Source organism: Sinocyclocheilus anshuiensis, unplaced genomic scaffold, assembly GCF_001515605.1.
Source record: "Sinocyclocheilus anshuiensis isolate Anshui unplaced genomic scaffold, SAMN03320099.WGS_v1.1 scaffold869, whole genome shotgun sequence".
Taxonomy (NCBI): Eukaryota; Metazoa; Chordata; class Actinopteri; order Cypriniformes; family Cyprinidae; genus Sinocyclocheilus; species Sinocyclocheilus anshuiensis.
In genome coordinates this window covers 1333276-1354654 of record NW_015558630.1, presented here as the reverse complement: position 1 = coordinate 1354654, position 21379 = coordinate 1333276, and the positions used below count along the sequence as shown (strand labels likewise).

The 21379-nt window shown below is 37.3% G+C and overlaps 2 protein-coding genes across 2 annotated transcripts in view; both read right to left on the bottom strand.

Annotated features, from left to right (window-relative positions):
- Positions 1–7446, bottom strand: part of LOC107680790 (isthmin-2-like) — a 21030-nt gene extending 13584 nt beyond the window's left edge. Inside the window, exon 1 of the mRNA XM_016476837.1 lies at positions 7318–7446. Within this exon, the coding sequence (XP_016332323.1) occupies positions 7318–7446 (129 nt within the window). The remainder of the gene's footprint in view (positions 1–7317) is intronic.
- Positions 7447–11703: 4257 nt separating this feature from the next.
- Positions 11704–21379, bottom strand: part of LOC107680801 (serine palmitoyltransferase 2-like) — a 26224-nt gene continuing 16548 nt past the window's right edge. Inside the window, exons 10-12 of the mRNA XM_016476851.1 lie at positions 13867–14002; positions 12489–12618; positions 11704–11915 (exon numbers count right to left, since the gene is read on the bottom strand). Of these exons, the coding sequence (XP_016332337.1) occupies positions 11796–11915; positions 12489–12618; positions 13867–14002 (386 nt within the window). The 3' untranslated portion in view covers positions 11704–11795. The remainder of the gene's footprint in view (positions 11916–12488; positions 12619–13866; positions 14003–21379) is intronic.

Below are 21379 nucleotides of genomic sequence, written 5' to 3'. Positions count from 1 at the left end.
TTTACATTTTGGGTCATGCTGCGCTTCAAAGAGTTCTTGTAGAGGCCATGTCTATAAGCCACCAGAGACTTCAAAAGAACAGCAACATACACAAGCATAAATCAGAAAGCAAGAGACACACATGTCCTCATCATGGCCACATCATTCTGCAAGCATTCTCTATAACCAACACTATAACTCCCTTACTTTCAAATCTCCATCTCAGATCCTCACAGATTCAAATCACCTTGGTGCATTTCAACATTTGGTATTCCTGCTCTTCTTCGTCTAGAGACTTGGTTTGATGGTCCCAATGTTCCCTTCTGACGCAGCAGAGGAGAGAGGGGGAGTTGGGTCTGTCTGATCAAAGCCTCTCTCTACTGATCATGCGTGGCCTGCCTTGTCTCACTTCACTGCTTGTGTCTCTTCCACACGCAACACAGATGTCCTCTGCTCCAGACGATAAACTTCACCCTGGCTCTAATGAAGTTCACATGGGGTGGGGAGAAGGAAAGGAACCTTCTTTAATGATTCGTAAACAATTATTAGCATCCAAACGACAAGCGTTTCTATTTGAATTCAGTATTTTATGATTTTCATTGGAATTTGTTCAACACAGGGACCTTTTTTGATAAGTGGAAATACATTTACATAAATGTGTTGTGATAAACAACTGTTCCCTCGATGCAAACGCTGTTCCCAACGCACAGCTACAGACAGAAATGGTCATCATGCGTCATAAAACAAAATGTGCGAAAATAGTTTACAGTCATGGCCAAAAGTTTTGGCAGTGACATAAATTTTGTGTTTTGTGTAGATCAGATGCATTTTAAATTGCTAAAAGCTTCATTGGCCAAAAAATTTACTTTTCACAAAAAAAAACTAATTTCACTGTTTTTTGATCCTGACACAACATGACCAGCTTTAAGGCTAAGACTTTTGGACAACGGCCTGGTGTCAAGAAGGGCAGCAAAGAAGCCAATTCTCTCCAAGAAAAACATCAAGGACAGACTGAAATTCTGCAGGAAGTACAAGGATTGGACCACAGAAGACTGGTGCAAAGTTATTTTCTCTGATCCCTTCTGACTGTTTGGGACATCTGGAAGGTGAACGCTACCATGAGCCCTGTGTTGTGCCAACAGTGAAGCATCCTGAGACCATCCATGTGTGGGGTTCCTTTTCAACCAAGGGAGTGGGCTCTCTCATAATTCTGCCCAAAAACACTGCCATGAATAAAGAATGGTATCAAAACGTCCTGCAAGAGCGACTTCTTCCAACGATCCATGAGGAATTTGGTGGTGATCTGTGCATTTTCCAGCATGATGGAGCACCATGTCACAAAGCAAGAGTGATAAAGAAGTAGTTCGAAGATCATTACATTGAAATTTTGGATCCGTGGCCAGGCAACTCCCCGGATCTCAATCCCATAGAGAACCTGTGGTCAGTCCTCAAAAGGTGAGTGGACAAGCAGAAGCCCACAAATTGTGATCAACTCCGAGAACTAATAAGGCAAGAATGGATCACCATCAGTCAGGTTTTGGCCCAGAAGCTAATATCCAGCATGCCAAAACGAATAGCAGAGGTTATGAAGAACAAGGGTCAACACTGTAAATATTGACTCATTATTGACTCGCGAACGGTGATGTCCAATGCGAACAAATGACTACTATGAACTGATTATATTATAGAGTCAGTGAATCATTCAGAGCTGTTACTAGTTTATTGACTCACTAAACCATGAGTCATTTTACAGAAACGTCTGATTTGAACTGAACTGAGAATGTTAAAGCTTTTCACACAAAGGACGATAACTATACTACTACAGTGTGTCTCGACTTTCATGAGACTTACATCCGTTTATTTACTGACTGGTTGTTCATATGAAATGTCTAATTTAAGGTACATATTAACAATAAAGTTTTGTTGTATAAATGAATGTACTGACCATTTTACTCCCCATCCTGTATTATTGGCGTTTGACTGGCAGTGCCTTCCTTGCCATCAAAAAATAAAATAAAAAAAACCACTAACACGTGACTCGAAGCTCAAATCATATTGGTATTTTCATCACTGAATGAAGAAAAACAAGTACTTAGATATACTGTATATGGTTATCTGCATGTGAATTTTCCATTGTAATCTATTGTTTCTATTTTAAATTTTGTTAGTGCCGTTACTTACTAGGATTTGGAGCAGAATGAATGTGTCAGCTAAATGAATCTCTAGGAAGTGCACAGTCAGAGTGCAGTTGGGAACTACTGTCCATTTTTTACAGTCCTGTGAAAACCAATGAGATGTTACCATCCACAACGTTTTCTCTGTCTGCCTGTAGTGAGCGCAATGAAGGATTTCGAGTGTTTCCTCACTTTGTGCGCCTTCCAGAGATCTTTCATACTGTTCCCTTCAATCATTCTATAATCAAACCTCTGAGAAATAGTCATGCCAAGATAAGCTCCTCACTCAGCGTTGCCGTTTGTATTAATCTTTCTTTACATGGGTGAAACTGCTTACCCACCAGCTGAGACGAAAAGGATGGCTATGATTTCACATGAGTGCTACAGGTAAATATGAGAAAATAAACTTTAAAGAATACTTTCCTGTGCCGCAAAGCAGCTCGCAACAACCATGTCCCCGGAGCCAGAATTCCTGACTCACCACAAAGAGGGCCAACAGAAACAGGAGAGGCAAGACAGCAAGGCCACTCGTGAGCAGAGTGACATGGTAAGGATGGAATTCTGCCCAGATCCTGGCAGAGACGATCATTGTCCTCATGCCTTTATGTTGTTCTTTCTCTATATTTTTTCTTCCAGCATACCACCATGTTACAATCTGATTCTTTTGGCATGCCTCAACAGCATTAATGTACCATGTGTTATCTTCTCTCCTCACAAACAGTTATTGTGTTTTATAGGACGTGCCATCTGGACGGGCACGGAGACCTAAGAGAATAAACGAATACGCCCCTGCCAAAATAAATACCACACACACATGGTCTCGGGATGCTTTGAGCTGAATATGCTGGAGCAGAGGTGCCACCACAACAAGGGCATCAGGGCACTGAAGCTGGAGAGGCAACAGAGTCCCAGAGCACATGAAACATTCAGAGTCTGATTTCCCCAACACCCTCACAAAGCATTACCTCTGACCGCTTAGAAAGAAAGCAAATGGGACGCATTAGCAACGGAAAACTGAGCGGCTTGTTCATAATTCAATAAAATGGATGGATTTGATTATTCTCTTTCAAAAAAAGAGGGAAAAGCAAGTTTTTCTTTGAGCCAAGGATTAATCACACTGTCAGAATTCCTTATTCCTTGTCGGTGTGTCATGCATTTAAAACTATGGAAGCTCATTTCTGTTTCAGTGTGAAAAAATAAAAAGGTAATTGTGACTTTATTTTTGGAATTGTGACTTTATATCCCACAACTTTAACATCATACTGTGGCTCACAACTGCAACTTTCCTTATAATTGCAACTTTGTTTCTCAAAATTGACTTTATTTCTTAGAATTTAAACTTTTTTTCCCCAAAATTATAACTTTATTTCTTAAAATTTTGACTTTACATCACAATTGCAACTTTGTTTCTCAAACTGCAAATGTATTTCTCATAACTGCAACTTTATTTCTCATAACTGTGACTTAATCCATCACAATTACAACTTTATTTCTTAGAACTGCAATTTCATATATAATTGCAACTTTACATCTAACAATTGCAACTTTTTCTCATAATTGTGACTTCATATCTCACATTTGTGACTTAATTTCTTGTAATCGCAACTTAATTTCTCACAGTTGACGCTGCATATCTTACATTGTATACTTCATACTTTATCTTATGATTGCATTTTTACTTTTACATAGTTATGACTTTATATCTCACATTCTGACGTAATATTTCTTATTTAAAACTTACTCAAACATTTTTGAGCGCAGCAAGTGAAACTCAAGGTTAGAGCACCTAGATGGATATATCCCACACACATCCATGTCTGGCTTCTCTCAGATGGCTTGTGTCAAAAACTCTTCATTAACATCATGTAAGCCTCATTAATCCCATCCCACTAGAATTCCTGTTGACACTTGATAACCAACTTGTACCAAATGTACCAGTGGTACTGTACATCTTCATACCAACTATATTAATGTTATAAACTGAAAAAAGGCAGATTGGATACGTATCTTTTCTTTTACAAGCTTCAGATGTTTATAATCAGATCTGCACAACATGTTTTGTAGGGCCAAGATCTAAAAAATAGTATGTACTCAGCAACATGCAGGCACGTTATTAAATCTATTTCTACTCTCAAGCTGGTGTGTGTGTTCTGGTGTTTCTTCATTAAATTCTGAATATAGCTTCTTCTACCAAAGCATTCGTTATATACTTTCAAACAGATTATGGTTTATAGTTTCAGCTTAACCTCAATTAGAGCACTGGACATCTGAGAGCTTTCCGCACCTGAGTCATCCGACACAATGCTAAGAAACGGCAACATAAGCTTCCAAGCGGGGCTCAAGAATTTGGCGTCATTTGTGGAATTGGTGTCTGCTTGGGCTTGAGGAGAGGAAGTGCCCTGTGATTATTGGGCTTATCAATTATAGCACCAAGGCCGCTGAACTCCTATGAGATTTCTCTGAGCGTGGCGTATCGGATTCCAGCTGGCTGTTTTGATTAGTAAGTGTCAGTATTTTGTGTGAAGCAAAGACGTCCGGTTACAAAGGGGAAACAATGGCCCTCCCATGTCTGCATGAACCCTGGTGGCTATTTTAATAAAAACATCTTTCCCAATTGGCTTAAAAGGTGGGGGAGACATGATGTTTTCACACAGCGCACAAAGACGGTCTTGTATCACCTGAGTATCGCCACTTACCGGTCTACTTTCTGTCAGGTCTTCGCACCCTTGAGCAAAACGTGTTCTTAACCCCCTGCTCAGGTTGTGCGTATAGTGAGTCGAGTATCTACTATATAGATCGATTCATGTGCACATGCAAGAGGAGCCTTAGTATTACGTCTAGGATAGTGGACTTGTATTCGAAATTATTTTCAGAGGGGAAATGACTATTAAAAGGTAGCCTGGGGTAGGTTTGCATTTCCTCTCTGAGTTAACACTCCATAAAGCTGATCCATGAAAAAAAGTCACAGCATAACCCTGGTTGACGCTGCATATCTTACATTGTATACTTCATACTTTATCTTATGATTGCATTTTTACTTTTACATAGTTATGACTTTATATCTCACATTCTGACGTAATATTTCTTATTTAAAACTTACTCAAACATTTTTGAGCGCAGCAAGTGAAACTCAAGGTTAGAGCACCTAGATGGATATATCCCACACACATCCATGTCTGGCTTCTCTCAGATGGCTTGTGTCAAAAACTCTTCATTAACATCATGTAAGCCTCATTAATCCCATCCCACTAGAATTCCTGTTGACACTTGATAACCAACTTGTACCAAATGTACCAGTGGTACTGTACATCTTCATACCAACTATATTAATGTTATAAACTGAAAAAAGGCAGATTGGATACGTATCTTTTCTTTTACAAGCTTCAGATGTTTATAATCAGATCTGCACAACATGTTTTGTAGGGCCAAGATCTAAAAAATAGTATGTACTCAGCAACATGCAGGCACGTTATTAAATCTATTTCTACTCTCAAGCTGGTGTGTGTGTTCTGGTGTTTCTTCATTAAATTCTGAATATAGCTTCTTCTACCAAAGCATTCGTTATATACTTTCAAACAGATTATGGTTTATAGTTTCAGCTTAACCTCAATTAGAGCACTGGACATCTGAGAGCTTTCCGCACCTGAGTCATCCGACACAATGCTAAGAAACGGCAACATAAGCTTCCAAGCGGGGCTCAAGAATTTGGCGTCATTTGTGGAATTGGTGTCTGCTTGGGCTTGAGGAGAGGAAGTGCCCTGTGATTATTGGGCTTATCAATTATAGCACCAAGGCCGCTGAACTCCTATGAGATTTCTCTGAGCGTGGCGTATCGGATTCCAGCTGGCTGTTTTGATTAGTAAGTGTCAGTATTTTGTGTGAAGCAAAGACGTCCGGTTACAAAGGGGAAACAATGGCCCTCCCATGTCTGCATGAACCCTGGTGGCTATTTTAATAAAAACATCTTTCCCAATTGGCTTAAAAGGTGGGGGAGACATGATGTTTTCACACAGCGCACAAAGACGGTCTTGTATCACCTGAGTATCGCCACTTACCGGTCTACTTTCTGTCAGGTCTTCGCACCCTTGAGCAAAACGTGTTCTTAACCCCCTGCTCAGGTTGTGCGTATAGTGAGTCGAGTATCTACTATATAGATCGATTCATGTGCACATGCAAGAGGAGCCTTAGTATTACGTCTAGGATAGTGGACTTGTATTCGAAATTATTTTCAGAGGGGAAATGACTATTAAAAGGTAGCCTGGGGTAGGTTTGCATTTCCTCTCTGAGTTAACACTCCATAAAGCTGATCCATGAAAAAAAGTCACAGCATAACCCTGGATTCAGTGTGACCTCACTTCTCTGCTGAAGGAGAAATGAATGAATTAAATACCCAAAACAACCCATGAACATTAAACTGTGGTTTATTATTTAACAGATGGGGCAAATTAACCAGCCCGCCATTCCAGGCATTAAGCACACTTTAACTATGGAAACTGTATTTTCAGTGTGTTTGACCTCTAATAAACTTTATCCTGGTTCTTTCTGAATATGATATGACATGTAAAAAGATTCCTACCTGTCTGACACCTGCTGCAGCTCTATGAAAACTCATTTGAATTCAGTGCGTTCTGCAGCATGGTAAAGACTGGTAAAGCTAGTTGTCACAATGAATATCAAATCACTGCTTTGGCCAACAAATATTGTAATACATAAATGTATCCTTTTACAACATGTGATAATTTTATGACAAATATCTTTGTCTTGAGAAAACGGTTCTCCTTCCAGTTAAAATATATAGATAAACCACACATTTGTTTGAATGGATGGTATAGTTATTGGATGTGACATCTTACCCAGTGTGACAATTAGCTCCTATTGGTTAAAAAACCAGATCAGGTGACAATGTTAATTTTCTGCACATCACTGACCAAGATGGTCATAGAATCGGAAACATTAACTATTCCATGTACCTGCAGATGTACTTTTAGACCTTTTAGGTCTTACCATTTTATGTTTTATGACATTAGCAATTATTTGGGATTTTCTGACAAATTAATAGGTAGGAATTATAAGATATTAATTTAGATATGTATCAACTCTGTTGTTGCTGTAAAATAAAATTATCTAAAAAAAATTTGCTAATTAATTATTGAAGAAATCCTACCTCTAGAGATGTTTCACTCTTGCTCTTGATGTGATTTGCTCTTCGTCTTTTTGCAGGGAACCCCTTCACCAACAGAAGACAAAGTGTCAAGAAAACTGCCCACCGTAAAGCTTGGCTTCGAATCAGCATGACTTGAAAAATAATAATAAGGACAGTTTTTACTATGATTTTGCTATCGTGCACGACTTTTGATGAGCTTCTATGAACGGCACTCAACCCTCTTCAATTCCAAGGTTCTTTTATGTCTCTTTCTTTGCATGTATGCCCATCTCTCATATAAAACCAATTCATCTAAAACGTCAGAAATGCATTAGGCATTAAACATGTAAAGCAAATTCTCAGTGAGCAACAGAACAACCCTCATGTCCGCGTGTCCCTCAGATCTTCTGACTCTGAGAGGTTCTTGGTCTCCAAACGCATTTCAGCAGTTTCCAAACTTTTAATATCCCTCTCGGATTTCTTCAGGTGATCTTCCAAGTGTATAGAGTTTGCCTCTATCCAGTGGAAATAAATGAAGAACGGTGTTTGAGTGTGATTCTGCGGTGGAGAGCTCCTCAAACAAGCGTCGCACGGAGCTCAGTGCGCACTGAGCATCTGAAGGTCCAAGACGATCAACGCAGCGCTCGTATCCTCACTGCCCGTGAATGCAGAGCTATGATGCGCTCCTGACTCGTGCACACAGAAGTCTACACCTCATGCAGGTACTGTGGTGAAATGCCCTCAGTAATTCACTGGCTGGAGGTGACATTCATCTCCCTCCGCTTGTGTGACGTCTCTGGAGGAGGGGTTCATAAACCCCACTTTGACTGCCTGACTGAATGAATGAATGACTGAAGCATGAAAGCTGGAGCTGCGCGGGGTATAACATCCTCATGAGATCCAGTGAAGAGAAATGTTTTGGCTTATTTAAGGCATTATGTTTGGTCCATATTATTTTAAAATGTATGTTATTTATTTTAGATCTGTATACACTACTTTAGAAATGCTTTTATTCGGCAAGGATGCATTAAATTGATTTAATTGAGTAATTTATTTGTTATAAAATATTTATGTTTCAAATAAATGCTAAAAAATGTTTCTAGGTTTCCACACAAAAAAAGAAAATAAAATAAAAAAGCAGCACAACTGTTTTCAACATTGATAATAATAAGAATTGTTGCTTGAGCACCATATCAGCATATTAGAATGATTTCTGAAGGATCATGTGACACTGAAGACTGGAATAATTGCTGCTAAAAATTCTTCTTTGTCACCACGAAAATAAATCACATTTGAAAATATAATAAACTTTTTTAATATGTAATAATATTTCACAAAATTACTTTTGTTAGATTACGTTTTTATTGTATTTGTGAGCAAATAAATGTAGCCTTGCTGAGAATAAGACTTTCAACAGAGTAAAAAAAATCTTGCCAAGTATATCAAACATATAAATTTTATAAACGATTTCAAAAACTGTACTGTATAAAATAAATGTATTTTTATACAGCAGTGAATAATTTAAAAAAATATATATATTATAAAATATTTTAATTATCTTGTGAATTGTATAAATTGAAGCTTTGCCAATGATTAGTTCTAAGAAGCTTAATATGTACAGTATGTTTCCTCTAATGTGGTCTTGGTCATTAATATGAAGTCCTCTGAGGTATTAATTCAAAACTATTGCATTTGTAATCTAGCAGCCACTGGATTACCAATATAATTTAATTATGAAGCGAGTCAGGACCGTATAGAAATGTGCAAAGTATAAAGTGAGAAAAAGACACAAAAGACCTTAACGATACATTTAGTCATAGTAATTTAATTTCCTTAGGAGTGAAACAACTCTTGAACTGATGAAGCCCACAGTGTACTTTGATTCAAAATCAGGTCTTAAAAACAGTATGCACTACAGTCAGCAAAGTCCAAGTCATATTAGAACACATACAGTGAATGTACTGGTAAAGCATGTGTTTTATATGAACAAGAAGTCTTTATAGTTGGATTAATCTTTCTTAAATGTCAGTTTTTATATATATGATTGTTTCCATCCTTTGCTATTTTAAAACATCTCTCACTCCGTGTAGTTTCTCCTCTGGTTAAATATAAAGGAACGCAGGTAAAAAAAATGGTTAAAAAGAAATATCCCTGGATTTTGATGTTGTAAAAGACTTGTACTACCCCACAGGACCAAAGCAACAGAAGCCACAAAACAGAACATAGAGTGTACGGTTCAGCACCTTTAAAATGTCATAAACCAGCAGATTCAGTGATTACATCCCACATGCTTTGCTGGGAATATTAAAATGATATAAAAATACTCATCAGTAGTATGTGCACTGAGAGCATGCACATCATGCATGTGCATATAAGAGGATATCTGGAGCTGCCGTTGATGATTAAAGTACACTTCTCCAAACAATAAAAGATATGGAACATGAATAATAAATAAATATGTACATTAAAGAACCATATACATAACAAAGCTCCTTTTATGAATGCTGAAAAGAGTTTTAAAAGACTTTGGAAATCATAAGACAACAAACTTCTATCAACATTGAGGAAAGCTTATAAAACTACAGAATGAAAACTCTTGAGAAAGAGCAAACTTATTAGTTATTCATGCCATTGCACTCATACACTAATAAGTCACTATTAAAATAGTTTTCAGAGGTTGCATGTCACGAAATAGATCATCCAACAATTAAAACTGGCTGAAAATTTACTCCTGAGGGGCCATCTCTCACAGATTTGGAGAAATTTTGCATTAAATCAATTGCTCCCCAATGGATCATCTGCAGTGAATGGGTGCCATCAGAACGAGAATCCAAACAGCCGATAAAAACATCACAGTAATCCACAAGCAATCCACACAACTTCAGTCCATCAATAATGCCTTGTGGATCGAAAAACTGCATGTTTGTAATATATTCATCAATAAGATGTTATAACTTCAAATGGCTGCTTCCAGCTAAAATATACGTCTTCTATCCATAATATTGCTTTCAATATTTCAAAAATATTGAAAAATATGCACAGATCAAGCAGCTTTTAAGCAAAATCAATCCAAAACAGTTCTAAACAAATATGTTGGTGGATTTTGATGTGAGAGGACAACAGGGAATGGACTTTTACACTGGAGGTTATTATGGATAGAGGACTCGTATTTTAGCTGGAAGTGATGGTTTAAAGTTAAAATGGCTTGATTGATTTCTTACAAACACACCGCTTTTCACTTCATAAAACAATAATTGATGGACTGGAGTCATGTGGGTTACTCGTGGATTACTGTGATGTTTTTATCAGCTGTTTGGACTCTCATTGTGATGGCACCCATTCACTGCAGAGGATCCATTAGTGAGCAGGTGATATGCTACATTTCATCAAATCGAAAAAAGAAAAAAAAAAACTAATCTACATCTTGGATGGCCTGACAGCGAGTAAACTTTTTGGAAATGTTCATTTTTGGGTGAATGATTTTAATCAGCTGTTTGAACTCTCATTCTGACGGCACCCATTCACGGCAGAGGATCCATTAGTGAGCAGGTGATATGCTACATTTCATCAAATCGAAAAAAGAAAAAAAAAATAATCTACATCTTGGATGGCCTGACAGCGAGTAAACTTTCTGGAAATGTTCATTTTTGGGTGAATGATTCTTTTAAAGTTGCAGTTTCTACAAGGTTTTGGAATCCTACCGCACAACTTGCGCTGTAGCTTTGGAGATAATGCATATAATCAGCATCCAAGTTTCCTCAGAGGTGAAAATTTGGTAAGTATGCATGTTTCTACCTAGACTTCCCTCAGATATAACCAACTTCACCCTCCACGATTGGTATCTCAATGAAAAAATAAATATCCTGGTAACATAACAAAAACCATAGCCAGATTGAAGTAAGACACCAGAGCTGGCCCCAAGTCAAAATCTGTGGAAACAACAACAGCTAGAGAGCCAAGTTGTGGAGGTTTTGGAGTTTGATTTATGCAACACAGTGAATGTAATGACAATGCAATAAGAAGAACCTGTAATTCCTTTCATAGGTCAGGATCCTCAGAATTATGGGTTCGCTAGTCTGTTCTCACTTACTAGAGAAAAAAAAAGTCTCAATGGTTTTTGTACACAAAAACGGTTTTGATGGCTGCAGTGACATAAGGCTTTAGCAAGTACACAAGCAGCTCAAAGCCTCCTGTGACTGGCAGAGAAAAATCTAAATATTTATTTCCCTAAACGAATGCCACAACGAGTTAAAAACAGACCCCAAACCTCACGTCAAAACGAAACTGAGGTGACAAATGCAGTAGAGGAAACGGGGAAGTGTCAAAAGAAAGCATTTCTTTTTTTAAAAGCATCAGTGTTTGGTCGCTCAGAGCTTCATGTATTAAAATAAAGATGATATACCTACGTTTAAAAAAAGATCTATTTATTAAGTGGTTCATTGCTTCCTTTTGGAGAGCAGAAGATGAGCAGTGCACATTTGGTTCAGATAGGAAGTATGTCACTCTTCGTTCTCTTCATATGTGGTCTCGTCAAAGGGCCGGTCCAGCGAGGGAAGAACTTTGTGCCGCGAATACTTCAGCTGCAACAGATCGCCTACTTCACTGATCACATCCAGCGCCTGAAAACAATCAGCATGCTCCATTACTTTCATGGTTACACATGTAAGTCATAACATGCTAATGCTGAGAAGCAGCTGCCACCTACCATGCAGTACTTTAAAAGTTTGATATAATACAGTCATGGCAATGCTAGTTGAATTATTTATACTGCAATTGATTCCATGCAGATTTCTGGTTCAAGTTTCCATGAAATGCACAAAATGTCAATTATTAATGTCAACTTGTTAATTTTTCAAAGAAATGTAAGACTATATGCACTAGGGCGGATCAATCTATTCAATATTCACGATACATTCACACTGTAAAAAACTGCAATTAGATTTGGTAAGCTCAATGAACTGATTTAAAACTTTGATTCAATTTAAACTCACCCTATGGGGCTCTCTGTACATCGACTTTAACATCAGTATGTCATCAAAGCTCATAGTTTTTTCAATTAAGTCAACATATTCCATTGTAAACACTAAAATGTATGGCATGAGAAACAAAGTCTAGTAAAAAGGGTACAATGCTGCTTTGAAGTGATGTAAATTACTGGATGTACTCGCTGTGGCGAGAAAACGAGTAGTTACCCTGTCCAGCATTTCCTTGGTGTGGGCCGCAGAGATACAGAAGCGGGCTCTGGACTCTATGATCGGCGTGGCTGGGAAGCCCACCACCACTACTCCAATATTTCTCTTCAACATCTCCCGACCAAACGCCCTGGAAACACAGACACAGCCTCATCAATTTTCAAGAAGTTCTTTCCAAACTAAGCTTTCCATTATGCGCTTGTTTTTGTTCTATTATGAGGCACTATTAAGAAACTATTATTAGTGTAATCCATTTGGATTTATTTGGACGTTTAAAGACCTGAACCTTGTTAAACAAGAAATTTTTCTTCAAGAATATTACTTCACCTACAAATGGAAATTCAGTCATTATTTATTCACCCTCATGTCATTTTAAACTAGTATGCATTTAAAATAAAAATTGAAATCGTTTTTTTTTGGTAATTGAAATAAGGGTGAAATAAAATAAAATATAAATATTAGATAAAAAAAAAAAAAACTTTAAAAATACAGCAAAAATTTGAAATGTTGTCCTGGTATCTAACTGAAACCAAGTTTTTGAAACTTGAAATAAAATAAAAATAAAAATGAATTAGAGCTATGAGAATTAAAAAAAAAATGAAATGACAAAAGCACAGAAAATACTAAAACCTTAACTAAAACTAAATGCTGTTTTTGCTACAGAAATGTAAACCACTTTTAACATCTTACTTGCTCTTATAATTGTGAGTCGCAAATCTTAAAATTAGTCTAAAAAGCGCATTAAAATTATAATGAAAACTGAACATATAAAAATATAAGCTAATACAAAATATTAATAAATCCTAAAATGGTATATAAATAATACTAAAATAACACTGGAACACAAAGGGAGAATGTTGAAGAGGATGAATAAAGTACTAGCAAAATAGTGCATACGACTTGTGCACTATATTCTTTGTCTTTGGAAGTTTGAGGAACAGACTTAAATTCAAATCATTGACTCAGTTCAAATCATACATTTCATTTGATTTTCAGAGCTGCATACTGAATTGCATGAACACGTTACTTAAATTTTGGCTTGTTCCTCACACAAAGCTATCATGAGGCTTTGAAACACTTGGAATATAGTGCATAAGCTGTACACACTTATTATAAACATTTATTATGATTTCACGAGCGTTTTAGAGCTTGACAGATGTCACTACATAATATGTACTGCCATTTTTGGAAAACATGGAGTCAGAAATCATTCAGATTTGCTCATTTTGTGTTTCATTGAACAAAGTACCTGAACATGTTTTTTTTTTTTTCCATTTTTGTATATGGGATTTTTGTGTGAACTACTTCTTTAATATGTAGGATATTAGTATGTATTAGTATACTGAGAGATTGAAAAAAGAGAGAAAAAAAGACTAACCCGATTTTGGCGGGCATGTAGAGCATCATGGGTACCACAGGTGAGTCATTGTTGCCATAGATGATGAATCCCATCTCCCGCAGTCTCCTACGGAAATAGACGGTGTTTTCAGCCAACCGCTGGATACGTGAACGGCCTGAAACCAAGAAACACCCAAAGCTGAAGTTTTCAGGGGAAAAAAAAAGTGATTCTGTCATCTGGCACTCCACATCTTTTTCCACAGCCTTTCATGCGATCAGACAATTAAAATTCACCGAGCCACAAAACTCATTACTTCAGATACTAGGAAAGTCGACCACCTGAGCTATAAACTTTATACTTAAGCCTGCACGATCGCTAGATCTGAAACTGTTCAAGAAGAAATAGTTAATACCTGCTAATTTTTATACCACATTTTAACTTTCCCCTGTGATATCACCAAGGCACATGCCCTTTGTACACAGAAAAAAAGTATCAGATGTTTACTTTCTATGCATCCAAAGTGCTTTTTATCACAATTCAGATCCATCAAAGCTTGACATCTAATGGCAGAAAGATTTTAATCAGCTGGATAAACAAAACCCTGGTGCTGCAGGTTACAGAAGCCTGCAACAATCCACTGTGTGATTGGTGCGGAAGAAGAATACAGTAATGAGAATTATACTGCAAACAATCTTCCAGCATGGTTCCAATAAGCCTGACAAAAACAGGAAAATTAGTGTCTTGATTTTTCAACGGCTCCCTCTGGAAGCAGGACGTATGTTCCCTTGGGGAGAATTGCTTAGCGATCCACGTCAATGGAGCTCTTAAAACACTTAGTCCACCGCAGTGATCTGAGAGCCACGCTAAAGGTCTTACATTTCTGAAAGCCTCGGTTCTGCTTCGTCAAACATTCCATGCATGCTAAAAGCTTGAACAGAGGAATTTCCTGCTCTGTGACAATGTTTCACCTCGGTGTCATCCAGACGCCAAAAATCTTGCCGTGCATGTAGGGTGACACAACTACAAGGTCCCGAAAAGTCGCTGTGCTGTTATGACTTAACATTTTGTCTGGCCTTGTAATATTCTGCTTTTTAGTGGTTTTGAAAAACAAGGGTTATAAAGAAAGAAGGGATCTCAAGGTTGAACAATTTGGCCTGGTCTATATGACGGGGCTATTGAGGTTCCATCTGATGAGCCCTTGTGAAAGGAGGCTTGCCTGGCTGTGAAACTGGACTCCTTCCTCAATCCCCCAATGTAAATTGGCCACTGACAGATAATGCAGGCTCCACAAGTCATGACCGGGTCAGCCGCTCTGTGGTAAGGAAATTAAGCCTGGCCAATGTGTAACGTTAAACACAATGGAAGCCCAGTTACCTGATTGGTGATTCCCATTGGTTCCTTGCCCAAATAATGTAGCGCTACGAACTATGGCAGTGGTTCTCAAAAAGTTCTGCTCAAATCTTTTAGAACCACCTGGTTCATCATGTTCATCATTTATTCACCCTCATGTCATTTTAAACCTTTTGTGGAACACCAAAGGCGACATTTGGAGAATATTTCAACTGTTTTTGTCCATACAATGTAAGTCATTGGGATCCACTGGACAACAATGACTTTCATTTTATGGGCAAGAAAACACAGACACATTTCAAAACATTTTATTTTGTGTTCCACAGAAGATTAATGTCATTAATATCCTATTTTGGCTCATATCAATCAATATTCCTGTAGATTGGATAAATCATGCAGCTGTGAGAGCCTCATCAGTCAAACACATTATTTTATAAACCATTTGAAATATTGCAATTCAAGTTAAAAACTAATGTTCAATAAATAAAAGCATACAGTACCGTTCAAAAGTTTGGGGTCAGTAAGATTTGTAAAATACTATTTTAATACAGGAAGGATACATTTAATTGATTAAAAAACCCAGTAAACACATTTCTAATTCACAAAAGATTTCTATGTCAATTTTTTTAATTAAATTTTAATTAAAGAATTCTGTAAAAATCTAACAGTTTCCACAAAAATATTAAGCAGCTCAACTGTTTTCAACATTTATAATTATATGAAATGTTTCACCAAAGCACAAAATCAGCATATTAGAATTATTTCAGAAGGGTCATGTGATACTGAAGACTGGAGCAATGGCTACTGAAAATTAAGCTTTGCCATCACAGGAATACATTACAAATTACATTTGAAAATATATTAAAATACAAAGTTGAATTATTGTAATATTTCAATATAATTACTGTATTTTGTATTTTTAATCAAATAAATGCAGCCTTGGTGAGCATAAAATACTTATTTCAAAAACTTTTTTTCTTTCTACTGACTCCAAACTTTTGAATTGCAGTGTGTATTTATAAATTTAGTCAATGTTATACTTTATTCTTTCTGTTTAGAAGCTCTTAAACTTCTCAGTCTAGTTTCATTTTAGAAACGATGCCCAAATTGAGCATAAAGATGCTTTAAAAATGCAATCAGATATTTAACACAAAACGAAAACAAAATGGTTTCAAATTAAACTTATATTTCATTACATAATAGAGCACATTCCAACAGCAACTTCAAGAAACTGAATCACTCAGGAAGACAGAGTTAAATCATGGCTATTATGTTTGACAGCCCTTACAACAGAGGAACCTGTAGAGATTCTAATGAATACCTAAAGAGAACTGATCAGCTACAGTACGCAAACAGCTCAGGTGATCAACTCGATGAAAATGAGCATCTGAAAGCAATAGCCATTAATGGAAGTGCAAGCTCCCCAACATTGGGCCATTGAGATAGCGAATAAGGGCCATAGGGCTTTGGGGGAGGGCGAGTGCACCGAGGTGGAGCTCAAGTCTCCAAAGTAAATCTTTCTGGGGTACCTTTTCAACAGCTAGTTTCACAACGCACACCCCCGCTAACTTCTTCCAGACCCAAAGCTGGAGGATCTGGAGCAAGAGAGGCAGCGAAAGGGACCAAAAGAGCTTCCAGATGTGGGGACTGTTTCCCTTTTTTGAAACGCCAGTTCCTCCTCACTTCCTTTCATCTGAAGGGAGGAGATAAGTAAAAGCACCAGGAGTTGAGGGTGGCTGACGTGCCAAAAGCCTCCTCGCCCCTTACGAGGACCTCTCTGGAGAAGGGCAACAGGAAGCAAAGCAGCTCCTTCCAGGCTCAAATCTGTGGCCTCAATCATTCATGTGCTGCAATGGTGCTCACTAGGCTAGCAGCTGTCCTGATGCTTAAGTCCAAGTCAGTGGAAAGTAAACGGGGATTTTACACCTGCTTACAGGTTGATTCATTTCACAGTTATCCACATTCACTCCTCTGATCAGGAGCATCACTTTTCCTGTGAATTCAAGAGACGTTTCACATTGACACTACCATTCAAAAGTTTGGGGTCAGTAAGATTTTCTTTTTTTTAAGAAATTTAAACTTTTATTCAGCAAGGATGCATTAAAGTGATTAAAGGTGACGGTAAATACATTCATAATGTTACAGAATATTTCTATTTCAAATAAATGCTGTTCTTTTCAACTTTCTATTCATTAAAGAATTCAGAAAAAAAATCTATCCCACTTTCCACAAAAAAAATAAGCAGCACAACTGTTTTTAACATGAATAACGATAAGAAATGTTTATTGAGCACCAAATCAGCCTATTAGAATCTTTTCTGAAGGATCATGTGACACTGAAAATTCAGCTTTGCCAGCACAGGGATAAGTTAGATTTTTTAAATAAAATAAAAAAATAGCATGTTACAATATTACTGATTTTACCATAGTTTTGATCAAATAAATGCAGCCTTGGTGAGACACTTCTTTCATAAACATTAACATAAAAAAAAAAAATTCTTAATGACACCAAATTTTTAAACGGCCATGTATACCTTATTTAGGGATATGCCGGTATCAAATTTTCATGTTGCAATTAATTGAAGAGACCACGATAACAATATCGTGCATATTCATTCCCGTGATATATCGCATTACCGAATACCGGCACAAGTCTAATCTTATTTAAAAACATAATTACTTGCTTTACATGCAGGATTTTAATTGCATGTCATTTATTTAAAAGCAAAATTTAAAGTCCAACAATAAATAGTTAACATTATTGCACTACTTTTCTCTGTTGTGCTGTGTTTGGCACATATACTGTACATGTATTTGTATTTTTACTCACTCACTACAAAAATTAGATACTCGCATGAGTAAGTGAAAGTTATATGCAGGGAAAAAAAACCTCTCAAGCGCATTAAACACAAGCACCCAGCATAACAACTGTCATGAAACTGTTTATGAGCATCCTTGAAGCATTAAACATTTTCTCTTTTGCTCTGTGACCATCCTGTAATTTCCCTCCCGCCCATAGAAATTGATTTTTTCTCTACTGCAAAGTGAAAGTACTGATAGAGTTTCAATGGGCGCCATGCAAAGGTCACAGACCAGTTTAGGCGCAATATTGACTTTCATGCTGATAAAAATAAGGCTGTGAGGGAAAAGACTTACAGCCTTTATAGTGGCATGCACTGGTTAAAGGTCCTAGATCCTGTAATTTTCACAACTTTCAACTTTTTTATCTACTGAAAGCTTTTTTCGGTAAGACGTGTAGGAACATTCAGCATGAAATAACAGTACAATCCACTGAACTGACTGTACTTCTATCCCTCACAGCCTGGTGCTACCCTAACTAATGTTTATGAATCAATAATGAAATCCATTGTTGATTATTTTCATTAACAATTAGATGTTGCAGCTCTAGTCATCGATGGATGCTAGTTAGGGTATGTCTGTTGGTTTGAAATACTTGCACAACAATGGAAGTGTCAAAGAAACAGAAGCACATCACAACATCTGGAATAACAATCCATTACCCTGCTCTAAGGGAGGTGTGGGTAAACACATTCATACACCTAAAACGTGTATCTGCCCTCTTTCACAGAGCAAGTCAACACCTCGAGACAAAGATGAATGTCCAGTGTTTGTCAAGTCCGCCTGTTTGCAACCAGGCTTAACAATGAGATCAGATATGCTCATCACCACACATTACAGCAAGATAAAAATGTCAACTTGGGTAACCACTGTGATTTACGAGGCAAAATCTTTCAAATTCACACATTTTTTGCACATTTTCCCCTGAGAGCCAGGAATATTTCTTATCTGCATGTTTGTGTGGGGACGCCAGGAATTTTGGATGGTTTGAAAGCCAGATCTGATTGAAAGAAAACTTTATTTCCATTCAGGCCAAGGACAAGTCGGACTGTGAAATCAGTAGACTGTGAAAGCATCTGCATCTGTATTCAGAAACAATAAATGAATTGAAAATGTAGGGCAAACCAGGGCAAACCTCATTGAACTGAAAAAAATAAATAAAAAGTTTTTAATTGGCTTGTTTCCCAGTAAAAATGTCTAAAAATCCTTAAAAGAAGACAATATTTTATGCACTGTTGCTTCAAGTAATTTTAAGAGTTGTTTTAATAGACTGCATTTTGAATATAAGTGTTTTTGTCTTTCGGCACTGACAGACTTTTTCGCTTGTTTTAAATGGTTTATACTTAAAAAAAAAAAGTTAAAAAGTTGCTTTTCACCTAAACTGATCTTGTTTCAAAGATTATTAGATATTTTAACTGAAAAATATGGAATAACTAGAAAATATTTTTGCATTGCGCATGGAGGACAAATGCAAACGAATCACAGATGAAATAAACAATATATAATGAAATGAACTGTACATAGTCATCCTGATGATGAAATCAGCTACCCAAGTACAGTGAATCTCCAAGTATGACATCCAAAACAAACTTGAAATAAGTACTGTAGGTTTCAAATTGCCTTCAAGAACTATTGAAATATTGTATAAGCTGGAGAAGTGGGACTGAAATCTTTGTTTTGACACAATAGAAATTAAATGACACATTATGAAAGAATATAAATTGTAACCCTGGCAGCAAATGAGTGCTGGAAGCAATTTGTTCACACTGAAGTCACATGTCAGATTAATACATTGCTGCAGGCTTCAAATCAAACATGTGGGTAAAACAGAGCAGATCAAGTGTAGCTGGAGTGGGATGCAAAAAGCGAGAATGAAAGGACCAAAGAAAGCAGGGAGGAATAGTTTTCAGTTCCCATGAGGACACACAGGATGTCTCCCAGTTGACCTTTGCTTGATTAGTTTTCTTTGTACATCAACCCCCAACAAACCCACACAAACACTCTTGATTGTTCAGGTCCACCTTTGTTCTCACTCTTAGATGCTCCAATATCAGTTAATCTACAATAAATGTAATCGGTTAATCAGTAATCTGTTATTACTGCATGCACCTACAAAGTGTATTCACACAGCAATTCTTTGCAGTTCTAGATAAATAATGAATTTATTAAAGCGAAGGGTGTACATGTGAAGAATGTAATATGAATGACTGCTTTTTGGTTCGAAGCAATAAGCAAATTCCCCACAAAAAAATCCAAAATTAGTCAAATGTTTCGATCTGGTGCCCAAGATGGCTGCCTCATGCGTTTGGGCAACAAGAGGTGATTCCTGTAATCCGATAAGAATAGGGTGACCATACGTGCCATTTTCCCAGAACGCGTCCTGGGAAAATGGCATGTATGGTCAAATATTTTTTTAGAACAACCATCCACTTGAGCTTCTGAAGTTTAGTTTTCTCACGTACTAAGCTGGAACAGTCTGGAACATCCTTTTTGAAAATGGTAGAAAAGGAACCCATATTGAAGTATTCTATGGAATTCCTGAAGAGTCTCAAGCAATCAGCTCCTCCACCAAGCCCTCGGCTAAGAAAGATCTTATATAATGAAGGACTTGCACAGGCACCAACTAGGAAAAGAGGATGCAGAGGGGGTAAGAAAATTTTGCATACAATTTAGACCATTGTTGGCAGAAGATTCGGTCACAAAACATCATGCTTGTTTGGACTGAGAAACAGGGATAAATTTGAATCCAGTTTGATTAAAGTCAAAGTAGAGCACAAAAGGCCAACTAATTATGCTATGTTACCAACTCTTTTGATGACGAACCCTAGATCTCTTGTAAACAAGATTAATGAGTTTCAAGCCATTTTGATGGAAAATCATGTGGATGTAGCTGCAATTTCAGAGACTTGGTTTACCCCCCACATGCCTGAGAATTTATTGGGTATTGATGGATACACTTTATTTTCTAAATGTCGAACCACACGTCATCAAAGAAAGTGTCCCATCTTATCCTTTAACCTGTATTAGTGTTCCTGATCATCTTGAATGTCTGTGGGTGAAGGTGAGACCGTCGAGACTTCCATGGCATATATCTGCTATTGCTGTGTGTGTAGTGTATTCACCGCCACAATCATTGTATCAGGACAAACTCATCGAGCACTTAATAGCTTCATCTGCTCTGCTTCGTACTAAGTACCCAGATATTGGCCTCATCATACTTGGAGATTTCAATCATCTCAGAGTCCAGGATATCTGCTTGGATAATAAACTTTGCCAGGTTGTCCAGAATAACACTAGAGGTGATGCGATTCTTGACATGATCATCACTAATATGAAATCAGTGT